Raw genomic sequence first — 20823 nt, forward strand, 5'->3', positions numbered from 1 at the left:
AACAGTAACCTGAATTAGCGAAACCCCAAAAAACGTGGAGGCGTCTACCTTTGTATGGGTACCTGGACATGGCAGAGCACGGCACATGTCCAGCCTCTCCACAACACATGCACAGCCCTTGGGCTTTACATTGGTGTCACTTCGTGGTGGATGATGGAGCGCGACCAAGCTGCATGGGCTCCACAGGTTCCTCTGAAGAGACCGACTGGGTAGTAGCGTTTGGCTGGTGCAGGCATTGGTGTTCTCTGATACTGTTTTCTACGGTCACTGAGAGCTCGATGAAAACTTCAAAAGATAGGGTGGAGCCGCGGGATGTCAGCTCATCCTGTATTTCCGGGTTAAGTGCGTGACGTACAGGATCTGCATGATGTCTTCTGGCCAGGAGCCTGGCTGCGATGGTCTGGAATTCCAGAGCGAACTCCTCAAGCCACGGTACGTACTCCCTGTTTAAGGTCAAACAAAGTTTCCTCCAGGCTGCATCCAACAGCGGGGTGATTGAATATCACCTTAAATGCCTGCTGGAAATCGCACACCGAGTCTAGGAGAGGACCGTCGTCCATCCACAGCGCAGTCGCCCACTCTTGTGCTCATCCAATGAGGAGTGAAATCACGAAATCAATGCGCGCGGTCTCTTACATAAAACGATCCGGATGCTCCTCCACGTACAACCCGCACTGCATCAAAAACACCTGGCAGTGATTTGGGTTGCCGTCGTACTTTTCCGGCATGGTGACTGGAACTGGGGCGGATGCTCTGGGAGGTGAATCAGGTAAGCCCTTCAGGGGTATGGAGCTCGAGCCTCCATAAGCTGAGAGACAAGAGACGTCAGGTGGTCAACCTGCTGCTGCAGTCTCTGATTCTCCGTCAGGCAAAGTATTCTGTATTGACGTGGAACCAGGGAAGAGCCAGACCCTGTAATGCAGGAGAAGGATTTATTGAAGGTAAAGGCCTGTCTCTATTGTAGACCTCTACTCCTGTCTTATCCGTCCATCCCGTTCAACATCACACGTACAGGTAGGAACCTCAGCCTTTTTTGGGGTGTTACTTAAGCAATTTTACCATGCCAGTGGTTTTGACCAGTGCAGGAGAGTTGCAGTGTACCAGGGCTTTAATTGACTCAGGGACAGTAGGGAATTTTATGGATGTCATACTCACCCGGAAGTTACAGATCCCTCAGTAAAATCTCTCCACACCTATTGCTGTCTAGGGGGTTAGTGGGGAGCCTCTACCTGGAGGACAAGTCACTTTTTGAACCGGACGAGTTACTTTACGAGTGGGGGCTGTTCACATGGAATCGATAGACTTCTTAGTGCTCCCCGCAACAAAGGATGCAGTGATTACTTACAATTTGGTTCAGATCCGACGGGGGAATGAAGGGAAAAATTGGTTTATCACCAACACCAAACATTATGAGTACTGGGTGATGCCGTATGGATTAGCTAACAGCCCCTCTATCTTTCAAGCCTTTATGTATGCGATGTTCTGTGACATGATAAACCGGTTCGTCATTGTCTACACTGATGATATCTTGATCCACTCACCTTCCCTTTCTCTGCATGTAGACCATGTTCGCCGAGTGCTCCAAAGGCTATGTGAATGCCATCTGTTTGCGAAAGGGGAAAAGTGTGAGTTTCACCAAACCAAGTCCAGTTCCTGGGTTACGTCATCCAACCCGGTGTGGTAGTGATGGCTTCATCCCCGCACCACCAATGAACTGCAGTGCTTTTTGGGGTTTGCTAATTACTACCGCCGCTTCGTTCGGAATTTTAGTCAGGTGTCTGCATCCTTGACTTCCCTTACGCAGGAATCAGGATCCCAATTATGTTGGACCCCAGAGGCAGAGGAAGCATTTCCACGTGTAAAACAAGCCTTCTGCACGGCTCTCATTCTTCAACAACAACGCCCTAAAAACCCATTCGAGGTAGAGGTCGATGCCTTGGAAGCAGGTCTTGGAGCTATCCCCATTCAGAGGGATCAGGTAACCGGATGTCGACATCCGTGTGCCTATTTCTCAAAGAAGCTTACATCCGCAGAACGGAATTACGACGTCGGGGATCAGGAGCTCTTGGCCATTAAACTAGCCTTGGAAGAGTGGAGACACCAACCCTCACCGATCCGCCATAATCTGATGGGTACATACATCCTATGGCATGGGACACCCGGGGGGCTCCGTGACCCAGCGGTTGGTATCACAGAGATACTGGTGGCCAGGCTGGAGAGCAGAATTTGAACAATATGTCGCCTCTTGTCCTGAGTGCTCGCAGCTAAAGTCGTCCCATCAACCTGCAGCCGGGCTACTCCAACCCTTGCCAGTCCCATCTCGTCCCTGGTCCGACTTGACGCTGGATTTTATCACCGTTGTGCTGACATGACTCCCTTCCAGTGTGTTCTAATGATTCCAGCCCCGACTTTTCCCATGGGATTCAGCGTGATTGAAGTGGCTTCCCATTGGTTCTGTGTAGCACTTTGGGTGTCTTGAAAAGTGCTATATAAATGTAAGGTTTGTTTGTTCATTCATTCATTCAAGCCCACTCAATAATGCAGGATGCAGGCCACTCAAAAGCTGCATGGGTTGTGTGAAGGAACAGGCAGAACCCAGGAGAGAGGTGGCTGTTCTAACCTTGGAGAAAGGGAGCCAGTCATTGCGAGTGGCACCTACGCCGACGAGGCCTGTAAAGACGGCAGAAGCTAGTGTAAGCTCTCTGGAGCCAGCAGTATGTGTAACACGAGCCAATACGTGTACAACCCAGACGCGATATAGCACTCACGTGTCAAAGGGAGGCCAGCCAGGTGGAGCTGCAGAAACTTCTGGCTAATGGAGGTTTGCGGTGAGCAGCTGTCAAAGGTTTTCATTCAGTCGCAGGTGACTGCACCTGAGCGATGGCTCATTAGCCGAGGAAGGCCTCAGGTGTGCCCTGCTAAAGACATGGGAATGAGGTCTGCTGATCTGCGCAGAGAGAGGATGCACAGGGAAGCAGGGGGTTGTGTGCGTGTTTCCATTTGTGCCAGTTCTGTTTTTCAAAGCATTCGCCAAAACACAGAGTAAGCCACTTGGTCGGGTTTTACAGCTGTTTAGTTGCATAAAACACTACATTTACCCAGAATGCAAACCTTATTTTGAACATTTATTTTTATTTTTGGCATCATTAATACCTTACAAATGCTGTTTTCCGGTACTTTATGGTTTTCACATATTTTATGGATGAATCATCGTTCCGAAAGCCCGCTATGAGGCACAAAGCCCATTTGTCCGTGATAGGACCTCGGTCGTCGCTCATACGGTTGCCTTGTTGTTTTTCATGCTGTGCTCTGGGGAGTCCATTTTCCTCAAGGGGTTGTCATGGATACACTGAAAGCTTCTTCTGTGCCATGTTTTGTAAGGTTAAATATGTATAATCCAGAGCCATTTCAACAGCACAGAGCTACTAAATTGTGTCTGAAATTCATTTTCTTTGATAGTCATACACCGACTTTCTTGTATATTTGCTGCAATAAACAATGTTAAGGTATATACAGCGCTCTTTCGCTATATATATACACACACACACACACACACACACACATAGTATGCAAGCGTGTGTGTAGATTATGTTACATTGTGGGGACCTGATATTTTAACATTGTGGGGACTTTTTTCAGTTCCCCACAAAGAACTGTGAATGTAATAAAAATCTAAAAATGCTTTGTCACATATGCCTTGGTGCTGAGCATCTTTTCCGGTAATGCCCTGCACGGCGGGGCTCTTCTGCAGCCGTCTTCAACTCCTGCTTGTTTCGGAGGTGTGACCTCTTATGTTTTTTACTCTTCGTATGAAAGGCATATTCAGTTAGATCGAGATCATGTGAGTAACTTCGGGGTTTTTAGCTCTGAAAACCACCTTTGTTACTTTAGCAGTATGTTTGGCATCTTTGTCTTGCTGTAGGGATGAAGCACCAGCCAATGAGACTGAAGAAATGTGCTTGCACGTTTAGGTAAGATGTTCCTATCGAGACGGACTCGAGAGTCTCTGACATGGGGGTGAGGCATGGTGCAGGCAGGAAAGAAGGTGGACAATCCACTGGCGCTTCCACAGGAACAAAATGGTTTACTACAGGAACAGAAAACACTGGGAATACTACAAAACAGAATGGACCACAAGGAATCAAAACTAAAAAGGGGTATGAAGTAAACTAACAAAACCAGAATGACATACGAGGGGGAAACTGGTAACAGAAAACAGGCAGGGAAGCAAAAATGGCAAACAGAAGAATCAGGGAACTACAATCAACAGGAATATCTGCAGCAACAACAATGTCTCCACAAGGAACAGAACAGGAACTTAAATGCAGGGCTAACAAGAATAGCGCAGGACAAGTGAAAACAATTAAGAAGGGCAGGTAAATCAGGCAACAGGAGAAAACTAAACCATGAAATTCAAACTAGGAAACAGAATCTAACACCAGGGGAATAAGAGGCAAGTAAAACACAACCAAGCACAAAGCATGAAACCAAAACCGAATACAAATCACAAAACACAGGAACTAGAAAAACTGATACAAATGAAACACTTGGGAACAAAAACTACAAAATACAAAAATAGAGGAAACAGGATTTGAACACATGACTGGGGGGTTTACAGGGAGCTACATGCTCAGCTCATTCAGCTACACGACCATCGGGGGAGTGGATGAAACACACTCAAGACTGACAACGGGGAGAACAGGATGGCCAGCGACATCTGCTGGCTAAATGGGGAGAAGACACGAAAGACTCAGACAAGTGCTGACCCTGACACCTATATACTTCAGATTTCATATTGCTGCTTCCACCAGCAGTGAAGATATATGAGCCAGTACCTGTGACACCCATACAAGAGCGCTTTCAGTATCTAATCTTTACTATAAGTTTCTGATAACTTTCAGAATCTGTTATTGCCGTTTGTCAAGAAAAGTAAGAAAATTATGTTAGAAACATGTTCATGTACGTGTAAGACTATGATATTATATTTAACAAAGTGTGTGAGCTTAGCAATTGAAAAATCTCTCCTGTTCTTACCCAAGTTTGTGTAGTAGCCATCCAGTCCACCCATCTATTCGTTGACTCGACCCCTAGCAATCCATGTTTGCTTAATCAATAGCTCCTCAAGTTATTTACCTAATTAAGTTAAGGAACTGGGTGACCTGGTGGTGAAATTTAAGAAATACATGGAATGGCTGAGGTGCATTCTTCTAGTCATCCACTAAGATATGAGTAACTTTTTTGGACAGTAGAAAAAAAATTTGTATTACTTTTTATTGTCTTAATGTTCATTTGCATATACAGTATTCTAATTTTAACTTGTGTGTTTTTGTTGGAGCAAATATAATTACTACCCAGATAGACAACTTTAAACATTTTTTGGACTGACTAAGACAATTGAATAGTACTGTACGGAGGACATTACGGGGGACACTAAGTCACTTCAGCATGACAGTATCCTTAGCAGGACAGATCAGGACATCCCTTATCCAGGCCACAGACTGTAGCTCCATCTAGGGGGTCCACAGACATCGCCAAGACCTCTGGGAGATGCAGTCCTGCGCCTGCCCTGCAGCCTCCCCGTGGGAGCAGTACCCTCACGACCCACAGAGTTCTGTTACCTGGAGTTTAGTTTCCTGGCAGTGCCTCATCTGGCAAACAGGTCTGTGAGGAAGAATCCAGGCCACCCATCTCCCATCTCCAGGCCAGCTACGACCCGAAAAATACGCAACTCTGGAGCCAGGATGTAGGTGCAGTTTGCAGCTCCCAGCGAGCGGGGGCCCGTCCTTCCACCATCCACGTTTGCGGACGTAGCTCCACCTCCCGCCGCTACCAAGAGCCAGAGGAGGAGAAGGAGGGGACCAACGATCGCCCCGACGATCGCCTTGCGGGCATGTGCCCTCATCCCGGCGGCCCTCCCGGAGGAGGATCGGGAGAGCTCCCCGATCACCCGGATGACCCCCAGCTCTGCTAAGCTGCCTCCCCAAGCAGCCTCTCCTGTCCGGAGAGCACCGGTCCCGGCTACGCCATCGGAGCCGCCGCTGCCGCTGTCCGAGGATCCCGGTCCCGGCTACGCCATCGGAGCCGCCGCCGGCGCTGCCCGCGGATCCCGCTCCCGTGCGACCGCCACTGCCCGCGGCCGCCGCTGCCCGCGGATCCCTCTCCGGTGCGGCCGCCACTGCCCCCGGCCGCCGCTGCCTGCGGATCCCTCTCCCGTGCGGCCGCCGCTGCCCGCGGATCCCTCTCCCGTGCGGCCGCCGCTGCCCGCGGATCCCGCTCCCGTGCGCCCGCCGCTGCCCGCGGATCCCGCTCCCGTGCGGCCGCCGTTGCCCGCGGATCCCTCTCCCGTGCGGCCGCCTCTGCCTGCGCAGCTGCCTTCGCTGCCGTCGCTGTCTGCGCAGCCGCCTTCGCTGCCGTCACTGCCTGCGCAGCTACTTCTTCCCGCAGCAGCCCCAGAGGCGCCCCCTCCGCCTGCAGCAGCCCCAGAGGCACCCCCTCCGCCTGCAGCAGCCCCAGAAGCGCCCCCTCCGCCTGCTGCCCTAGTTCCTTTCACCCTAGTCCCCGAAGTGGTCCCGAAAGACTCCATCTTGGCTCCTCTCTCTTCGGAGGTGGAGGAGCTTGAATGGGACCCCTCGGGGACCGCACTTGTGGCGTCTTCGCCCTCGCCCCGGCGAACTCGACCCTGACCTGGGGGACCCCGTAAGGGGAGGGGACACAGACGTAGGACCGGGGTCCCTCCCGCCCGGCCCCCTGGCTCGTCCTCGCTCGCCGGCGCTACGGCTGGGTCGGCGCCTGCGGGCCATGGTCCGCCTGGTCGGCGTCCGCCTGCTGGTCCCCCTCCGACGCCTCGTCCCCCTGCCTCTGTCCCTCGTCCGGCGTCTCATCGGGTCCCTGCGGGCCCCCCGAAGGCGGCTCCTCGGTTGCCTGCGGGGCCTCTACCTCTGGCCCGTCCCTGGATGTCACCGCCTGCGGCGGCTCCCCCCTCCTCCGGGCCTTCGCCGAGGGCCCCTCCTGCTTCCTTGTCCCCTTCCCCGGTGGCCCCTCCTGCTCCCTCCTCGGCCCCTGCCTCGGTCCCTCGCCCGGTCTCCTCGGCCCCTCCAGGGTCCCCTCCGGCTCCGGCCGCCTGTGGCCCCTCCGGCTGCCTCCCGTCGCCCGCTGGGCCTCCCTCGGGCTCCCCTCTATTCCCCCTCCTTATCTCCCTTCGCTCTTGCCTTTGTCCCTACGTTCCCCTTTCTTTGTTCCTCGTCCTGTCGCTCCTTGTGTTCCTCCTTCTCTCCCTGGGTTCCCTCTGTTCACTCCCGGTCCTTTTGTCCCGCCTGTTCCCTCTGTGTCCCCGTTTCTGGTCTATCTGTCCGCCTTTCCTGTCCTCTGTGGTGTCCTGTCTTGGCTCCTGCCCCTTTGTCGGTTTTGCCTGTCTGTCTTGTTCCCTGTTAATTTTTTTGCTCTTGTCTTTCAGGTCTTGCTTCCCCGGTCTCGTCCCGTCCGTCGCCTCCTCCGGGGTACGCCCGGTGCAGCGCGCCATTGGGGGGGAGGGTTCTGTGACGCCCACTCCGTCCGCTCCTCGTGTGTGCCACGCCCCCTAATTACCCACATGTGATTCCCTGATTGTGCCCAGTCACGTCATGTTCTTTTCTGATTAGTTCCCTGTATTTAAGTCTCTGTTGTACACTAACCCGTTGTCTGTCATTGATGTTACCCGGTGTTTGTCGACCTGTCCGGAATAAACCCCTGTCTGCCCCAATTTCTGCCTCCTGCCTGTTCCTGATCGCTCTCGCTGCTGAGCGATCTCCCGTCCGGCACGTAGCGTGACAGTTTGCTTCCAGCTATTCAATTAAATTCAGTTTATTTTTATATAGTGCCTTTCACGACAAAATCTTCCAAGTCGCCTTACATGGGTATGTTGTGATACTGTACAACATCATTAAGCTATGTGGAGCCATCAAGTGAGATCATTACCTGCAAGGTGACAGGTTGGGATCAGCTGCAGAGTGCTTTAGGTAAGAAGCAGAGCTTTGCAGTGGACACTGGCTTCGTATGTATGATCTGTTTACTTCAGCCATAAACTTAAGCATGAGAACCTCTCATTCTTGTACTTTCTTTTACATTTATTTATTATTAGTATTAATTTGTATAGTTATGGCTATACGAGGCACCCAAGAAAGATTTGGCTGAATAAAAATCTTCCAATATACTGAAAATATTACTTCAATAAGGCAGAAGTTAACTCGACACACTGATCCCACCTTTCCAACTAAAAGTCCAACTGTACTTAAATTCCCCCACAATTAATTTCACCAAGTTCCCCACAATAAGTATCATCAAATGGCTACTGCACTGCTACTGGTAAAGTTGAGTAGGGGAGCTAACGACAAAAAATATATACGCATAAACTTTATTTGAGAATATTTATAAAATCATGTCCGGTACAATGTTTCTAGGAAGTTTGAAGAATTTCCATGCAATGCATTTAGATGCCTTAGATGGCTTTGTTACAAGATGGCGACTGCAGCCACATACTCTTTGCGCTCTGCTGCTGTCTGTCACTCCAGTTTCACTTTTGGGGTTATTTTTCATCAGGTCTACCAGGTGTAGAATTTCAGCTGTATATTTGCATCCATATCATGTTTTGTGTAAAGTACTAATGAGATTCAGTACAGATTGATAAGATCATAAGTTCATATGATCAAGTATCAGTCTCTTTTCACTCTGGCAGCGTTGTTGCAATTTTGGTGCAATTTACCTCAAAATTTGAACAGATCCAGATCTTCACCCATAACATGCATGCACAAAGGTTGAAAAAGATCTGTCAAATACTCTTTGAGTTATCATGCTATAACTATCAAGTGCCACAACTGCCTGTGTCTTTGACGTCACTATGAACTGTGCTACTTCAATTTTGGTGCAATTTGCCTCAAAATTTGAATAGGTTAAGATCTTCACCCTTATAATATGTCTACAAAGGTTGTCAAAGATCTGTCAAATACTTTTTGAGTTGTTGCAATAACAAGATCAAGTGTCTGAGGCTGTCCATTTGTGGGCACACGTCCACAAGTAATTTTATTTTTAAAATAAGAATGTAGAAACGTTTAGCTTTTTTCAGGTAGTTGAACGGAAATGCAAAGCAAACGCTATCTGATCCGTATCACAAGGCATTTGCCCCGTGCTTTGTCATTCCCGCACTTTGCACGAAAGTTATGCATGTTTTTTTTTTTACATAAAATCATATATAAAGGGAGCCTAACAAAAAAGTTATGTCAACCGAATGCAGCAAACAAACAAAATAATCAACCATAAATTTAATTAAACGGAAACAACAATAGCAAAGCAATAAAATACAGAGATATCCCGCAGTAAAGTATCACGTGTTCATCACCAGTATATCCCATTGCAGCCATCGTCGGTCCACAAAAAAAAAAAAATTATGTCCGTAAGCAAATCATGTACATTTCCTATGAAAACGAGAATTTCCAAATTCACGTGACCCTCCTCTCTTGTGATCAGACGAGCTTTTTTCCATTCAATTCCAGCAACAGCTCCAGTTAACAGCCGAGCACCCGGTGCAGAATGGCTGGGCTTTCGGCTTCTCATGGAAACCGGCGCATCCTTATATGTTATTGGATCTGCGCGCCCCATATACCATCACACATATTCCTATAGTGACCCTAAAATCGCATGCTTATGAAGAACTACCAGCAAAAGTGTTACGATCCGAATAAACGGCTCCCATACAAATGAACAAGATTCGTCATTAAATATCCTAAGACTAAACCAGCACCCAGAACCGCTCCCGTTACAGCCCACGGTTCCGACAGTGACTGTCACTATGCATGTAAAAAAAGATGCATTTTCATCCTCCCATCTCAAACGGTGTTGACTAACCATCCCCAATTCATTTTGCCAATCCCCGCGATTGCGGCGTGATTTAAAGACATTTGACAAGACGCCACTCCCTGCCAGACCAAGACGGCGGCGATACTATGAGATCGGGGTCGCTTGTTGTTGACTACGGCTGCGGCAAGGAAATATATCACATCCCCCGAAAAGAAGGCAGATCTGCGCGCAGCTCGAAGCCTGTCTGCCCGACACCGCGGGGCGGCTGCTGCAGCAAACAGCGGCGATGCGGCTTTTATTTTAACGGGAATCGGTCCTAACGGAGGACGGTGAGTATCGGGACGCGCATCCGGGGAGGAACCTTATTAATCTCGCAGTCTATTACCCAGATTTCTTTAGCTAATTTAAAATGCGCATTGTTGGATTTGTGCTCGTGTCTTGTGGATGGAGATTGGGGGGCGGGGGGTGGGGGGGGGGTTGGACGGGGTAATGATGTATTCTGTATTCCTGCATTAGTATCTTTTTCTTACTGCTGCCTTGCATTTCTTCATTTTACGCGACTGCTTTATTTTTTTTTTTACTGATTCCCCGCATAGCTGGAAACGGGATCACCGACGTCCTTACGGGTTATAGCCGATCGTATTAACGGGGGCTGCAGGTAAATTACTGTATTAGTATTCGTTGTTGCGCCGAGAATGTTTCAGCTGGCATTACCGTTACCGTTCAGGATGTTAAGGTAAAATGTAGTGATCAAAGGTGAAGAAATGACATTTCATAAAACGTTACCCTTCAAAAATTCGTACAGCATAAAAAATGACCTTCATTACTCGCGGAAATGTGTCTATTTTTCAATTGCGCGATTCATAACACTATTTCACACACACACACACATACATGTATATATATATATATATATATATGTGTGTGTGTGTGTGTGTATATATATATATATATATATGTGTGTGTGTGTGTGTGTATATATATATATATATATATATATATGTGTGTGTGTGTGTGTGTGTGTATATATATATATATATATATATATATATATATATATATATACACGGCAGTAACGTTAGCGTTCATTTATATCATGAATAACTCATATGTAACGTGTTGTGTTTTTTCTGAATAGAATAGCAGCAGTAACATTGAAATTGAAATTGTGTACATTTACTGGGTGATGGGCGTTGTGTTACAGGGGCCTTACACATCATGATTCCTTGATAGGTGTCAAGAGAATTTTTTTGTGGACACCCCCCCCCCCACACACACACACACAAACACACACACCAATCCATCTATCTTTACCTTCCTTATTTTGTAGTATGGAAGTCAAAATGGTGTGTATTAGGTCATCAGGATCCCTCCTCCTAGCTGCCGGTAAATCTGTAAATGTCCTCTTAGGAACAAGGCAGTTTCCTTGTCATTTCCCCACTGCTTGATGTGTTTTAATGAAATTGTATTTCCCAATGGAATGAAATAGGATTCAGTATAAATGTAACAATCACACAAGGTCGCTTGCTTTTCTGCATTGTGTTTTGGTGAAATGCTGGTGGTTATTATTAACCAGCTAATAAACTGTGAACTGGTGTTATAATTTGCATGCATTTGTGAATGTAATTCATGTTTGCCACCTTAAATGGAAAGACGATGCCAGTCAAAAGTTTGGACACACTTGCTGAAAGTATTGTTTTGTGAACAATGAAAGCGGTGGAGTTCTGTGAGAGATGACCAGTCCCCCACAACCCCTCCCCCCCCCCCCCCCCCCCACCAGAACCCTGTACAGCTGGCTTTGGATGAGTTGGATTGAAGAGTAAGAGCAGGGTAGCCAACATTTACCCCGAACTTGTGGAAACTCCTTCAGGACGTTAGAGAAGCGTCTCAGGTGGCTACATGTGGGAGCTGGTTGAAGGAACGACAAGAGTCTGCAATGCTGCCATCGAAGCCAAAGGGGGTGGTCTTTCATTTCAGAAAATTTTGAGATGTTGAGCCACTTTTCTTGGTCGTTGTAATGTATTACTTCATTACCTTATGGCCTTTTACTATAATGTGAACAACATTGGCTAAAATAGAGAAAAATGCAGTTATAAGCAGGAGTGTCCAGGCTAGTGACTGGTGCTGAATAATACGTATGTTTTACATTGTGAACTTGTAAGATGTGTATTCTGTTTGGTTTATGAATCCACATATACCCAGGTACCATAAATCTTTGTCGGGAAAGAGCAGAAAAATCCTGTATTCAAATCCTGTATTCAGCACACTGTCTCCTGTTTCACCTTGTAGAGTTTCTATATATGGAAGCGCACTTGTAATTGAAAGATTGCAGGTTCGAATCCCCGACCACCATTGACATACCCTGAGCAAGGTACCGCCCCCCCAAGCACGGCTCCCCAGGAGCTGAATTAGCTGCCCCCTGCTATGTCACGATGTCACATATGGGTTAGATGCAGAGGACACATTTTGTTGTTGTGTGCTGTGGCGTGTCAGCAATGACCACTGGTCACCAAATTCGATATATTTGTTTAAGCACTAAGTTATCACTGGGCTCCTTCATGTCTGAGTAGAACACAGGAGTGACACTTTCCCTCGGACTTTTGCTTCTACGAAACGCGTTAAATTGTACGGACCACAGAACAAGGGTGGCGGGATTTCAGGGCAGGATTGGGGGAGTCCTAATCTTTTGACAAAAAAATGCTATTTAGTCTTATTTTAGTTATTGTTTTTTTTAGCTTCTGGCTCCATCTATGTATCCATCCATCCAACCATCAGTCATACTCAGTACTGTGCACAGACCTTTTTGTGTGATCATTGAAAAGTGGCACTAAGATTCGAGAGCTGGGAGGGACCAAAAATGTGGACCATTGTGGTTCCCCGAGGACCGGATTGAGAAATGCTGTCTTAGGACTGTGAAAGGAACCCGGATCAGCCGGAGGAATCTACACGACTTGAGGAGGTCATGCAAAGTCTGCCTGCAGAGAGCAGCCCAGAGGTGTCGCTCAATGGGCCAGTGTGACCTCCACGCCTGTGCATGCCCACATTAGCGTGTGGATCTGGGTCCATTTGATAGGACCGGGCATCGTGGACCAGATCATGACGTGTGAAAATTTTACATGCCTCAAAAATGCGTGGGGGTGAGTGATAATATTTGCCGAAGGGGGAATACGACGTGTGTATGCAAATACTGGACAAACCATGTATTTTCAGGATAGTTGGCAGCTCGACCTCCAGCGTTCTGTGGCCTGCTTGGCAAACCCGACCTCAGAGGGTGAGATCAACTCATTTCCTTTCTGCTCTACAGAGCTAGGAGATACTGGGGGGGGGGGGGGGTGTGACTGACCCAGATCCAGACACCCTTTGGTCGGAGAAAGGGTGCAGGAGCACTACAGTCGAGGTTAAAATGTAACGATGTAAGTAAGAAGCTCTGAATCACGCAGTGCACAGGCTGCAGTGCACGTGCTGCAGTACACGGGCTGCAGTGCAGTTCTCTCAGGGACTTTGGAAGAAGTGGTTCATTTTTACAGGGTAGCTAGCAGCTTTCGGAGCTGTTCACACCTGTCGGTTGCAGCCTCCATCTGGACACTGGAAACAGGGTAAAGATGGAGGAGGAGGGCTGGCTCTGTGTACCTTTCTGTTCTGCTCCCGTTGTTTAACTATTTTTTTGGTTTTTTGTCCTTTGGAAAAATGTTCACTTCTAGGTTACAGTTTAGATAAATGCACGTGTTTGTCCAGCTCCAGGGTGCTGAGCAGAATGCAGTGTACAAGGGTGCTGAGCAGAATGCAGTGTACAAGAGTGCTGAGCAGAATGCAGTGTACAAGAGTGCTGAGCAGAATGCAGTGTACAAGTGTGCTGAGCAGAATGCCGTGTACAAGTTCCCATCCATCTATTTTCTGTAACTGCTTGTCCTGTTCAAGATCACAGGGGGTCCTGAGCCTGTGGGCACAAAGCAGGGAACAACCCAGGGTGGGGGGCCACCGCTTGTGCCTCCTGTCCCCCTAAATGTTCTTCTGTTTTCTGTTAAAGGGAAGAGGATGAGCCTGGACTCCCGCTGGAGACCCAGTGAGGTGACTTGTGACATCAGGGTGAAGGCTTTGCGATGACACTGCTCTGAACTGGGTGACTGAGCTCAGCAGCACAGCTCTTAATGTGGCCGGTGGCCCCATCGTTTTGCATTGATGTCAGATAATTACTGTCACCCAGGAGAACCCTCGGATTAAATTAATTTGCATCACTTCAAGAGGCATAGAATTCGTCTGCTTTTTTGCTATCTGGATTTTTGCAGTCTCAAGTTTCAGGTAAGTACTTCTTATATAGCTGGATCCATATCTGCTTAATACTTGTTAGCTTCATGTTAATTGTAAGCCAGATGTGACAGGAATCAAATCAGTGGTTATTTGGGAAAAAAAAGCTAATTCTGAAAATGACACAGGGTTGTCAGGGAGGGCTGTTTCTCTCTCTTCTCCAGTTTCTCTAGTGCGGGTCTCACACCTAAGACGTACTGCTGAATTACTTAATTGTGAATTTTTGTTTGTCGGTGTGGCTATCCTGCTGCTTAATCCCATAGCTTGGTATAATACCATATAATCCGCCTCGTATTTCAAATACAAAGAGAGGTGCTGAATCACGGAGGCCTGAACAGTTATGTGGCTGACAGCACCGTGACGTTTAACGTACTTACACCTGTGGCCGGTGGCTCGAAGTCATTAAAGTTACAACAAAATATTTGAGTGATACGGATGACACCCTTTGCTAGAATTAAATTTGATATAAACGTTCACAGGAAAAGCTTTATTCATTGAAAAAGGTTTCTTTCTGCTTTCGTAGGACAAAGTATGTCATCTGCATCCTTCCACGGAATTCTACGCCCGCTTGTGATCGCCATCTTTGTTTTGGGTTCTTTCGTCACTTTGTTTTTTATGTATTTCAAACCGTCGACCAACTGGCTCTCAGGCCCAATTGAATCCGCGACATCAGCTCTTAAGGTGAAGAATCTCTTTTCTGCAAAGAAGGAGCTGAATCGCACCATTATTTTGATCTGGCTGTGGCCATTTGGTCAGACCTACGATTTAAGTTCTTGCACTTTATTCAACATTGAGGGATGTTACTTAACGGCCGATAGGAACTTGTACAACAAGTCCGATGGGGTCATCATCCACCACCGAGACATAAGCAGTGATTTTTCAAACCTGCCATTAACACAGCGTCCATCTTTCCAGAAGTGGGTGTGGATGAATCTTGAGTCACCATCACACTCACCAAAAATCCCTGGAATTGAGAACCTGTTCAATTTAACTTTGAACTACAGGCGAGATGCCGATATTGAGGTTCCGTATGGGTCTGTTGTGTCAACGCCGGAAGATGAAACCTTTGTACTACCAAACAAGAATAAGTTAGTTTGTTGGATTGTAAGCAATTGGAATCCGGAACATACCAGAGTGAAGTACTACAATGAGCTGTACCAGCATATTGAGATACACACATATGGACAAGCCTTTGGGGAATATATTGGTGAGAAAGACTTTTTCCCCACAATTGCCAGTTGCAAATTCTATCTGTCATTTGAGAATTCAATACACAAAGACTATATCACTGAAAAACTGTACAACCCACTCTCTGTGGGCTCGGTGCCAATCGTTCTTGGACCGTCAAGGCAAAATTATGAAAACTTTGTTCCTGGAAGTGCCTTTATACACGTGGATGATTTTCTTTCCCCAAAAGAGTTGGCGGACCATATCTTACTGCTGGACAAGAACGAAGACATGTACCTACAGTTCTTTGAGTGGCGTAAGCACTTTAAGGTAAAGATGTCATACTTCTGGGCAGAGCACACGTGTCGTGCCTGTGATTACATCAGCAAACACAAGGAATACAAGGCATGCAATAACCTTGACACCTGGTACTGGGGGTGAATTCTCAGATTTGAAACAAGAAGGTTCTATTGTTGGGATCAAAGTTATGCTGGTTTATGGTGCGACTGCTGGAGAGAAGAACATTAGAAGCAAGATATAAAATGGAAGAAATGCATTATGGGAAAAAAGTGGCTTATGGGGGGTCTGCTTTTGTAAAAAACAAAAGATATATATATATATATACATGGACAAGTTAAATTCCCTTGAATATCACACCATAAAGAAGGTTTGACTCCAACAACATGAACATTTGCCACCTTTCTCCATTTCAGGATGCCAACAAGCTCTTCATTTTAGGGCTACGGACCACAAACTAACATAAACACAGATATTTACCCACTGAATAGACGTCATTGTATTACCCTGAAATGTGCAAATTCCAGCAAACATTTAGTGAATTCATTTACTGTAAGAGACATTTCAATTTAAACATTTTCAAGAAAACCCTATCCTTGGTCTAAATCAAAAGCATTTGTTTACGTCGTGACAAAACTCATGAGCAATCGGTTTAGTGTCACTTGTGTCGTACTGTATCATGTCTCATTGTATAAAGATGTGTAACCAACACAGAGATGCAACTGGTACCTTGTTTGATATTGTATCTTCAGATATTTCAAGGTTTAAAATGGAAAAACCATATTGTTTTGACAAATTATGACTATTTTTCACGGGAGATTAGTTATTTTACAAAGAATATATATGGTAAATGTGAAGTGAGAAAACACAAAAATAGTGATTTAGGTGAAAAACCGCAAAGGATATTTAATGGCGAAGATGCAAATTATATCATATACTGTGAATTGTATTGCACTGTGGGAGAACGTTCAAGCTGAAGTAATGTGAAACGTATGAGTCTTTGAATGTTCAGACGGTCAAACAAAGCAGAAGAACCTGCATGTGTCACATGATAGCGGATAACTAGAGGTGAGAAATGCCTTTATTTAGCTTATATTTGTTCATTCTGTTGCCTCTGAAGACATTATGACACTGGTTAGGTTGCACTTGCATTTTCTCAAAGCCTGATCCATAATGATCTATTTCTATGGTTGTCTAGATAGTTTACTTCATACTGCTGTGTAAAGCAATTTCATTTTCATGTTGAGAGATTCCTATAATATTGAGAAACTTAATTATATAGGCTGTGGACACTCTTCCACACCTACCTCCATGAAAAACCTACATGCATAGCTTAGAGTAGGGGACCTTTACTGTGTTATTGGATTTGAAATAGTCCCAAATTTACTCAAATCAATGACATAGTTCGCTGTTAACTAATAAGAAATTTCTCAAGAGCTACTTTGTACTACTGTAGAAACACTGTAAATTTGGTGGTCATTAAAATTCACATTTTGCATGCTAAATGAAATTCTGCATTTTAGTAAAAGATAAAGTGAAGATTGTGAAGGTTTGGGTACAAGTCTGTATGTCACTGGGGATGAAAGTCACATAGCATTACATTTGTAGAGCCTGTTGCAATAAGATACCTGACATCAGTCATTCTATGCAGAGACATTTTGTTTTCAAAATATATAAACATGTTTTTTCCACTTAGTGTCGAACACAATGATGTTTAGCTACATTTGTAAGAAGGTTACTTGTTGTTATTTTCATGACATCACTAGCATGGTGGTCCTTCATATAACAGATGTTCATTAATGTTCATTATTAAAAAAATAAACTTATTCATCAGGATAACTAGCATGAGAATCTGACTGAAATCATTAGTTTTAAATATCTGATTGTGAGAAGTAACAAAACATACATTAGACATGCGTATAGACTTTGGTGGAACTTACTGAAAATAGAACGATTTTTATTAAATCTATTCACCACAGTTTCACAAGCAGCAGTTCAATGTTGGGCAAAACATGGTAAACATGCATCACAAAGTATTTCTTAGACAGTTTCTGGTTTCATCTTGAGCTGGTAAATAATAAATAATTCTGAATAAACATCTGTGCACTTTTATACTACAAGCAATTATTGAAGATAATATGACACCCAGACTCGAAAATACCCAGAAATGAAATCGTTTTACTCTCTTAACACGTGCATTCGGATTAATCCGAGGATTCTCCTGGGTGACAGTCTCTTAACATGTAAAGCAGAAATAAATACACAAATAAATGATTAAATAAACAATAAAAAATTAGCTACTCTCCATGATTGTGGTTTCTAATCCAAATACAAGGATTTGGATTAGATTTCAACTTCAACATGAAATTTCTGCTGAAGCACATTTGTCCTATTATAATTAATATAAATGTATAGTTTTCTATTGTTATAGCACAATAAAATCAGGACAGTCTTCGTAACCAATATTTCATGTGGAAAAGGAGAGCTCTAAAATGTCGCTTTTCTTTAAATAAGCAAGCCAAACTAAATTATAGGTGAAATATAAAATACAGAAAATGATCCCTTCTATAAATATATCGGCCTCTCACTTCTCTTATGAAACTGCCAGCGATTGGATGTTTTTTTTTTTGTCTGTTTATTCTCTGTAAGTCATGGGCACTTCAGGTCAATGTGTGAAAATGATGCTGAAACCACTAACAGTTACACCACATCCATGGCCATTTTAACACAGCAGCTCTGTGCGCTGCTTTCTGTGTATGCAGCTACAGCTACAGGAGCGGACGGTTAACGTTTAAATGGCCCCCTCCCGCCCCTCCCCCCCCAGGGGCAAATTCCCAGGCTACTTTCTGTTGCCAGTCTGCCCCTGGATCCATTGGGTAGTAATGTTGTCATCTACAGTGCCTGCACTGGGAACAATGGAATCATCTCCTCAGTTACTGTTATTATTGCTTACAGTCCTACACCAAGAATCTCACATGATGATTTAGTCTGTTTCAAAATCTTTAATCATTTTGTGGGCAAAGTCATGTAGCCATCCGCCTGCTGGGGGGCAACAAGCAAACCCAAAATACTGGAGGTATGACACCCCCCACTGAATCACTGTGCCAGACAATCATTCTATGGAACATCCGTGCACCAGGAACAGGCCAGAAGTCTACGTGTAGCAGGTTTGCCATCCTAAAGAGTTCACAATGTTTTGTGATGTTATCCAAGGAGCACACTTTGTTGGTGGGACCGTAATACGTGTGTGAATGTCAGAATCATGTAAAGTCGGGTCGTATTAAATTTTATTAGTGTAAATTTGTCCGACAATATTGTAAATACAACAGCCAATACGCTTTCTTTTTTTTTTTTTTTTTTTTTTTTTACAGTATTTAAGTTTGGAGTATCGTTTGTCCCTCTTAGTCTTTGGTCACGGTTCAAACCAAAATAAAGCCATTTGTAAATGACATCCTATTGATATAAAATACATTTGTGGATATGGAGCAGAAATTTGTAAAGCGGACAAACTCCATGTACAGTATATCAAGTGTAAAATGGGTAAATATGCATCATCTTAAATCCAGATGCGTTGCTTTTTTTAAAAAAAATATTTAGTGCTGTAATTTGCAGCAGGCGTCACGCTTTACCGTTGTGAAAATGGTTTCACCAGCAGTTTTTATTTAATTGAAATTAATAATAGTTATAACTGGAGGTGACAAGAAGGAAACCATGTTTGAAGTATAAACAGAATATTATCCAAATAGGGCAATATTTCTGTGATAAAAATAAATAATTGTAATTTAATGCTTTAGTTTTCAGTTTGAACTCATCTTCAAATATTAATAAAATGGATATATGCAATTAATTTCTGTTGGTGCCTGTATTCTTAGTTGAATTTGTATGAATTGAATGATTCAGTTCATAATTAACAAAAGTAAAAGTAGTCATGCACAACATTAGGGAAAAAAAATATTTTCAAATGTCATCACCCTGTGAAACCAACTATACAAAAAGAATGTGTTTTTGTAACCCATGAGCAGAGTGTGCAAGGGTTTCAATTGAGAACTTTTTCTTATTTCGTATTATACATGAACATCTGAGCAAAAAATTACAATGTAAGGTTATTGTTTACAATAGCTTAATTTCTGTAGTTAGCTTGTTGTGGTACTTTGCAGGAATTCATGTGTTATTTCCTACAGGTTGGAAATTGTAGCACAGTGTTCGCCCAATCATTTTGCTCTGTCAAAAATATTGTAATTGTTTATCAATAAAATGGACTAACCGAAGTGTGGTCTTGTTGTATAAATAGCGTAAAACCTCAAACCCTGTGCAATGAGTAAACAATAATGGCCTGATGAGTCAGCTATCACCCATTGTCATCCATCTGACTGGATTTACGTTCGTACAAAGCCAAAGGGGACTGTTAGCCTACACTGACTAATGTATTGGACAGCCATCTCATAGGCATCATTAGGGCTAATGATTGCTCTGAATGCTTCAATAATAGCCGAAGAATATGCAGATGATTTACAGGATAAGACACACTCTATTGTGGATGCAACGTTCCCCCATGATATTCCTCTAGTCTGAGATAACGGTGTCCCCCACCATAGACACTGCTAAACAAATTCACGAGTGATTTCACTAACACAAGGATGAGGTCAAGTACCATCCATGGTCTCACCAACCACCAGGCTGAATCTTTCATGGGAGGTTCTGGAGAGCATTTTTAGTAGATTTCCGCATCCTTCACCCCTCAAAAGACGGTAAGCTTTTCTTTCTGAAGAATGGTACAATATCCTATTACACACATTGCAGGGCTTGTGAGACAACGTCCACAGAGGGATGAAAGCAGCTTTGAAGGAATGGGGAGGCCATATTCTTTATTAGATAACAAATAATGAAAGTGCCTGTTCGTGCATTTCTAAGGCTGTCCTTAAAGAGAAGCAGTGGCATTATTCAGCGTCGTTTACAGCACAGGTTCCCAAACACAAATAAAAAGAGTTTAGAGGCTCTAAGTATCTTCTCAAATGGTATGATACCATTGGTATGGTACGAATGGTATGAACATCTTCAATTTTAGGTTATAAAGCAAGCTACTGAACCAAGAACAATCCAAATACCCATAGATGAAGATTCCGGTCATGAAGATTTAAGAACTGAATCTACAGCCTGTATTAAGCTGACTTGCTTATTCGTTTATTGATGAAGAATGCTAGAAACATGTCAAGAAATTGTCAGATA

The 20823-nt window shown here is 44.6% G+C and overlaps 1 protein-coding gene across 3 annotated transcripts; it reads left to right on the top strand.

Moving 5' to 3' along the window:
* Positions 1 to 9661: 9661 nt before the first annotated feature.
* Positions 9662 to 17440, top strand: fut9a (fucosyltransferase 9a). 3 transcript variants are annotated; one of them, XM_048986394.1, is made up of 4 exons: positions 9662 to 10157; positions 10425 to 10486; positions 13856 to 14127; positions 14657 to 17440. In XM_048986394.1, the coding sequence occupies exon 4, from the start codon at positions 14665 to 14667 to the stop codon at positions 15739 to 15741; it is 1077 nt and encodes a 358-aa protein (XP_048842351.1). In that variant the 5' UTR covers positions 9662 to 10157; positions 10425 to 10486; positions 13856 to 14127; positions 14657 to 14664; the 3' UTR covers positions 15742 to 17440. The 3 variants fall into 3 exon arrangements, with proteins under 3 accessions (XP_048842351.1, XP_048842348.1, XP_048842349.1); XM_048986391.1 differs by lacking the exon at positions 10425 to 10486; XM_048986392.1 differs by lacking the exon at positions 9662 to 10157 and having other exon boundaries at positions 10333 to 10486.
* Positions 17441 to 20823: the final 3383 nt, after the last annotated feature.

This window comes from Brienomyrus brachyistius, chromosome 19, assembly GCF_023856365.1.
Source record: "Brienomyrus brachyistius isolate T26 chromosome 19, BBRACH_0.4, whole genome shotgun sequence".
Taxonomy (NCBI): domain Eukaryota; kingdom Metazoa; phylum Chordata; class Actinopteri; order Osteoglossiformes; family Mormyridae; genus Brienomyrus; species Brienomyrus brachyistius.

What these genes read in the sequence shown, in the direction of transcription:
- fut9a (XM_048986394.1), top strand. Translation starts at nt 14,665, where the DNA reads ATGTCATCTGCATCCTTCCACGGAATTCTACGCCCGCTTGTGATCGCC.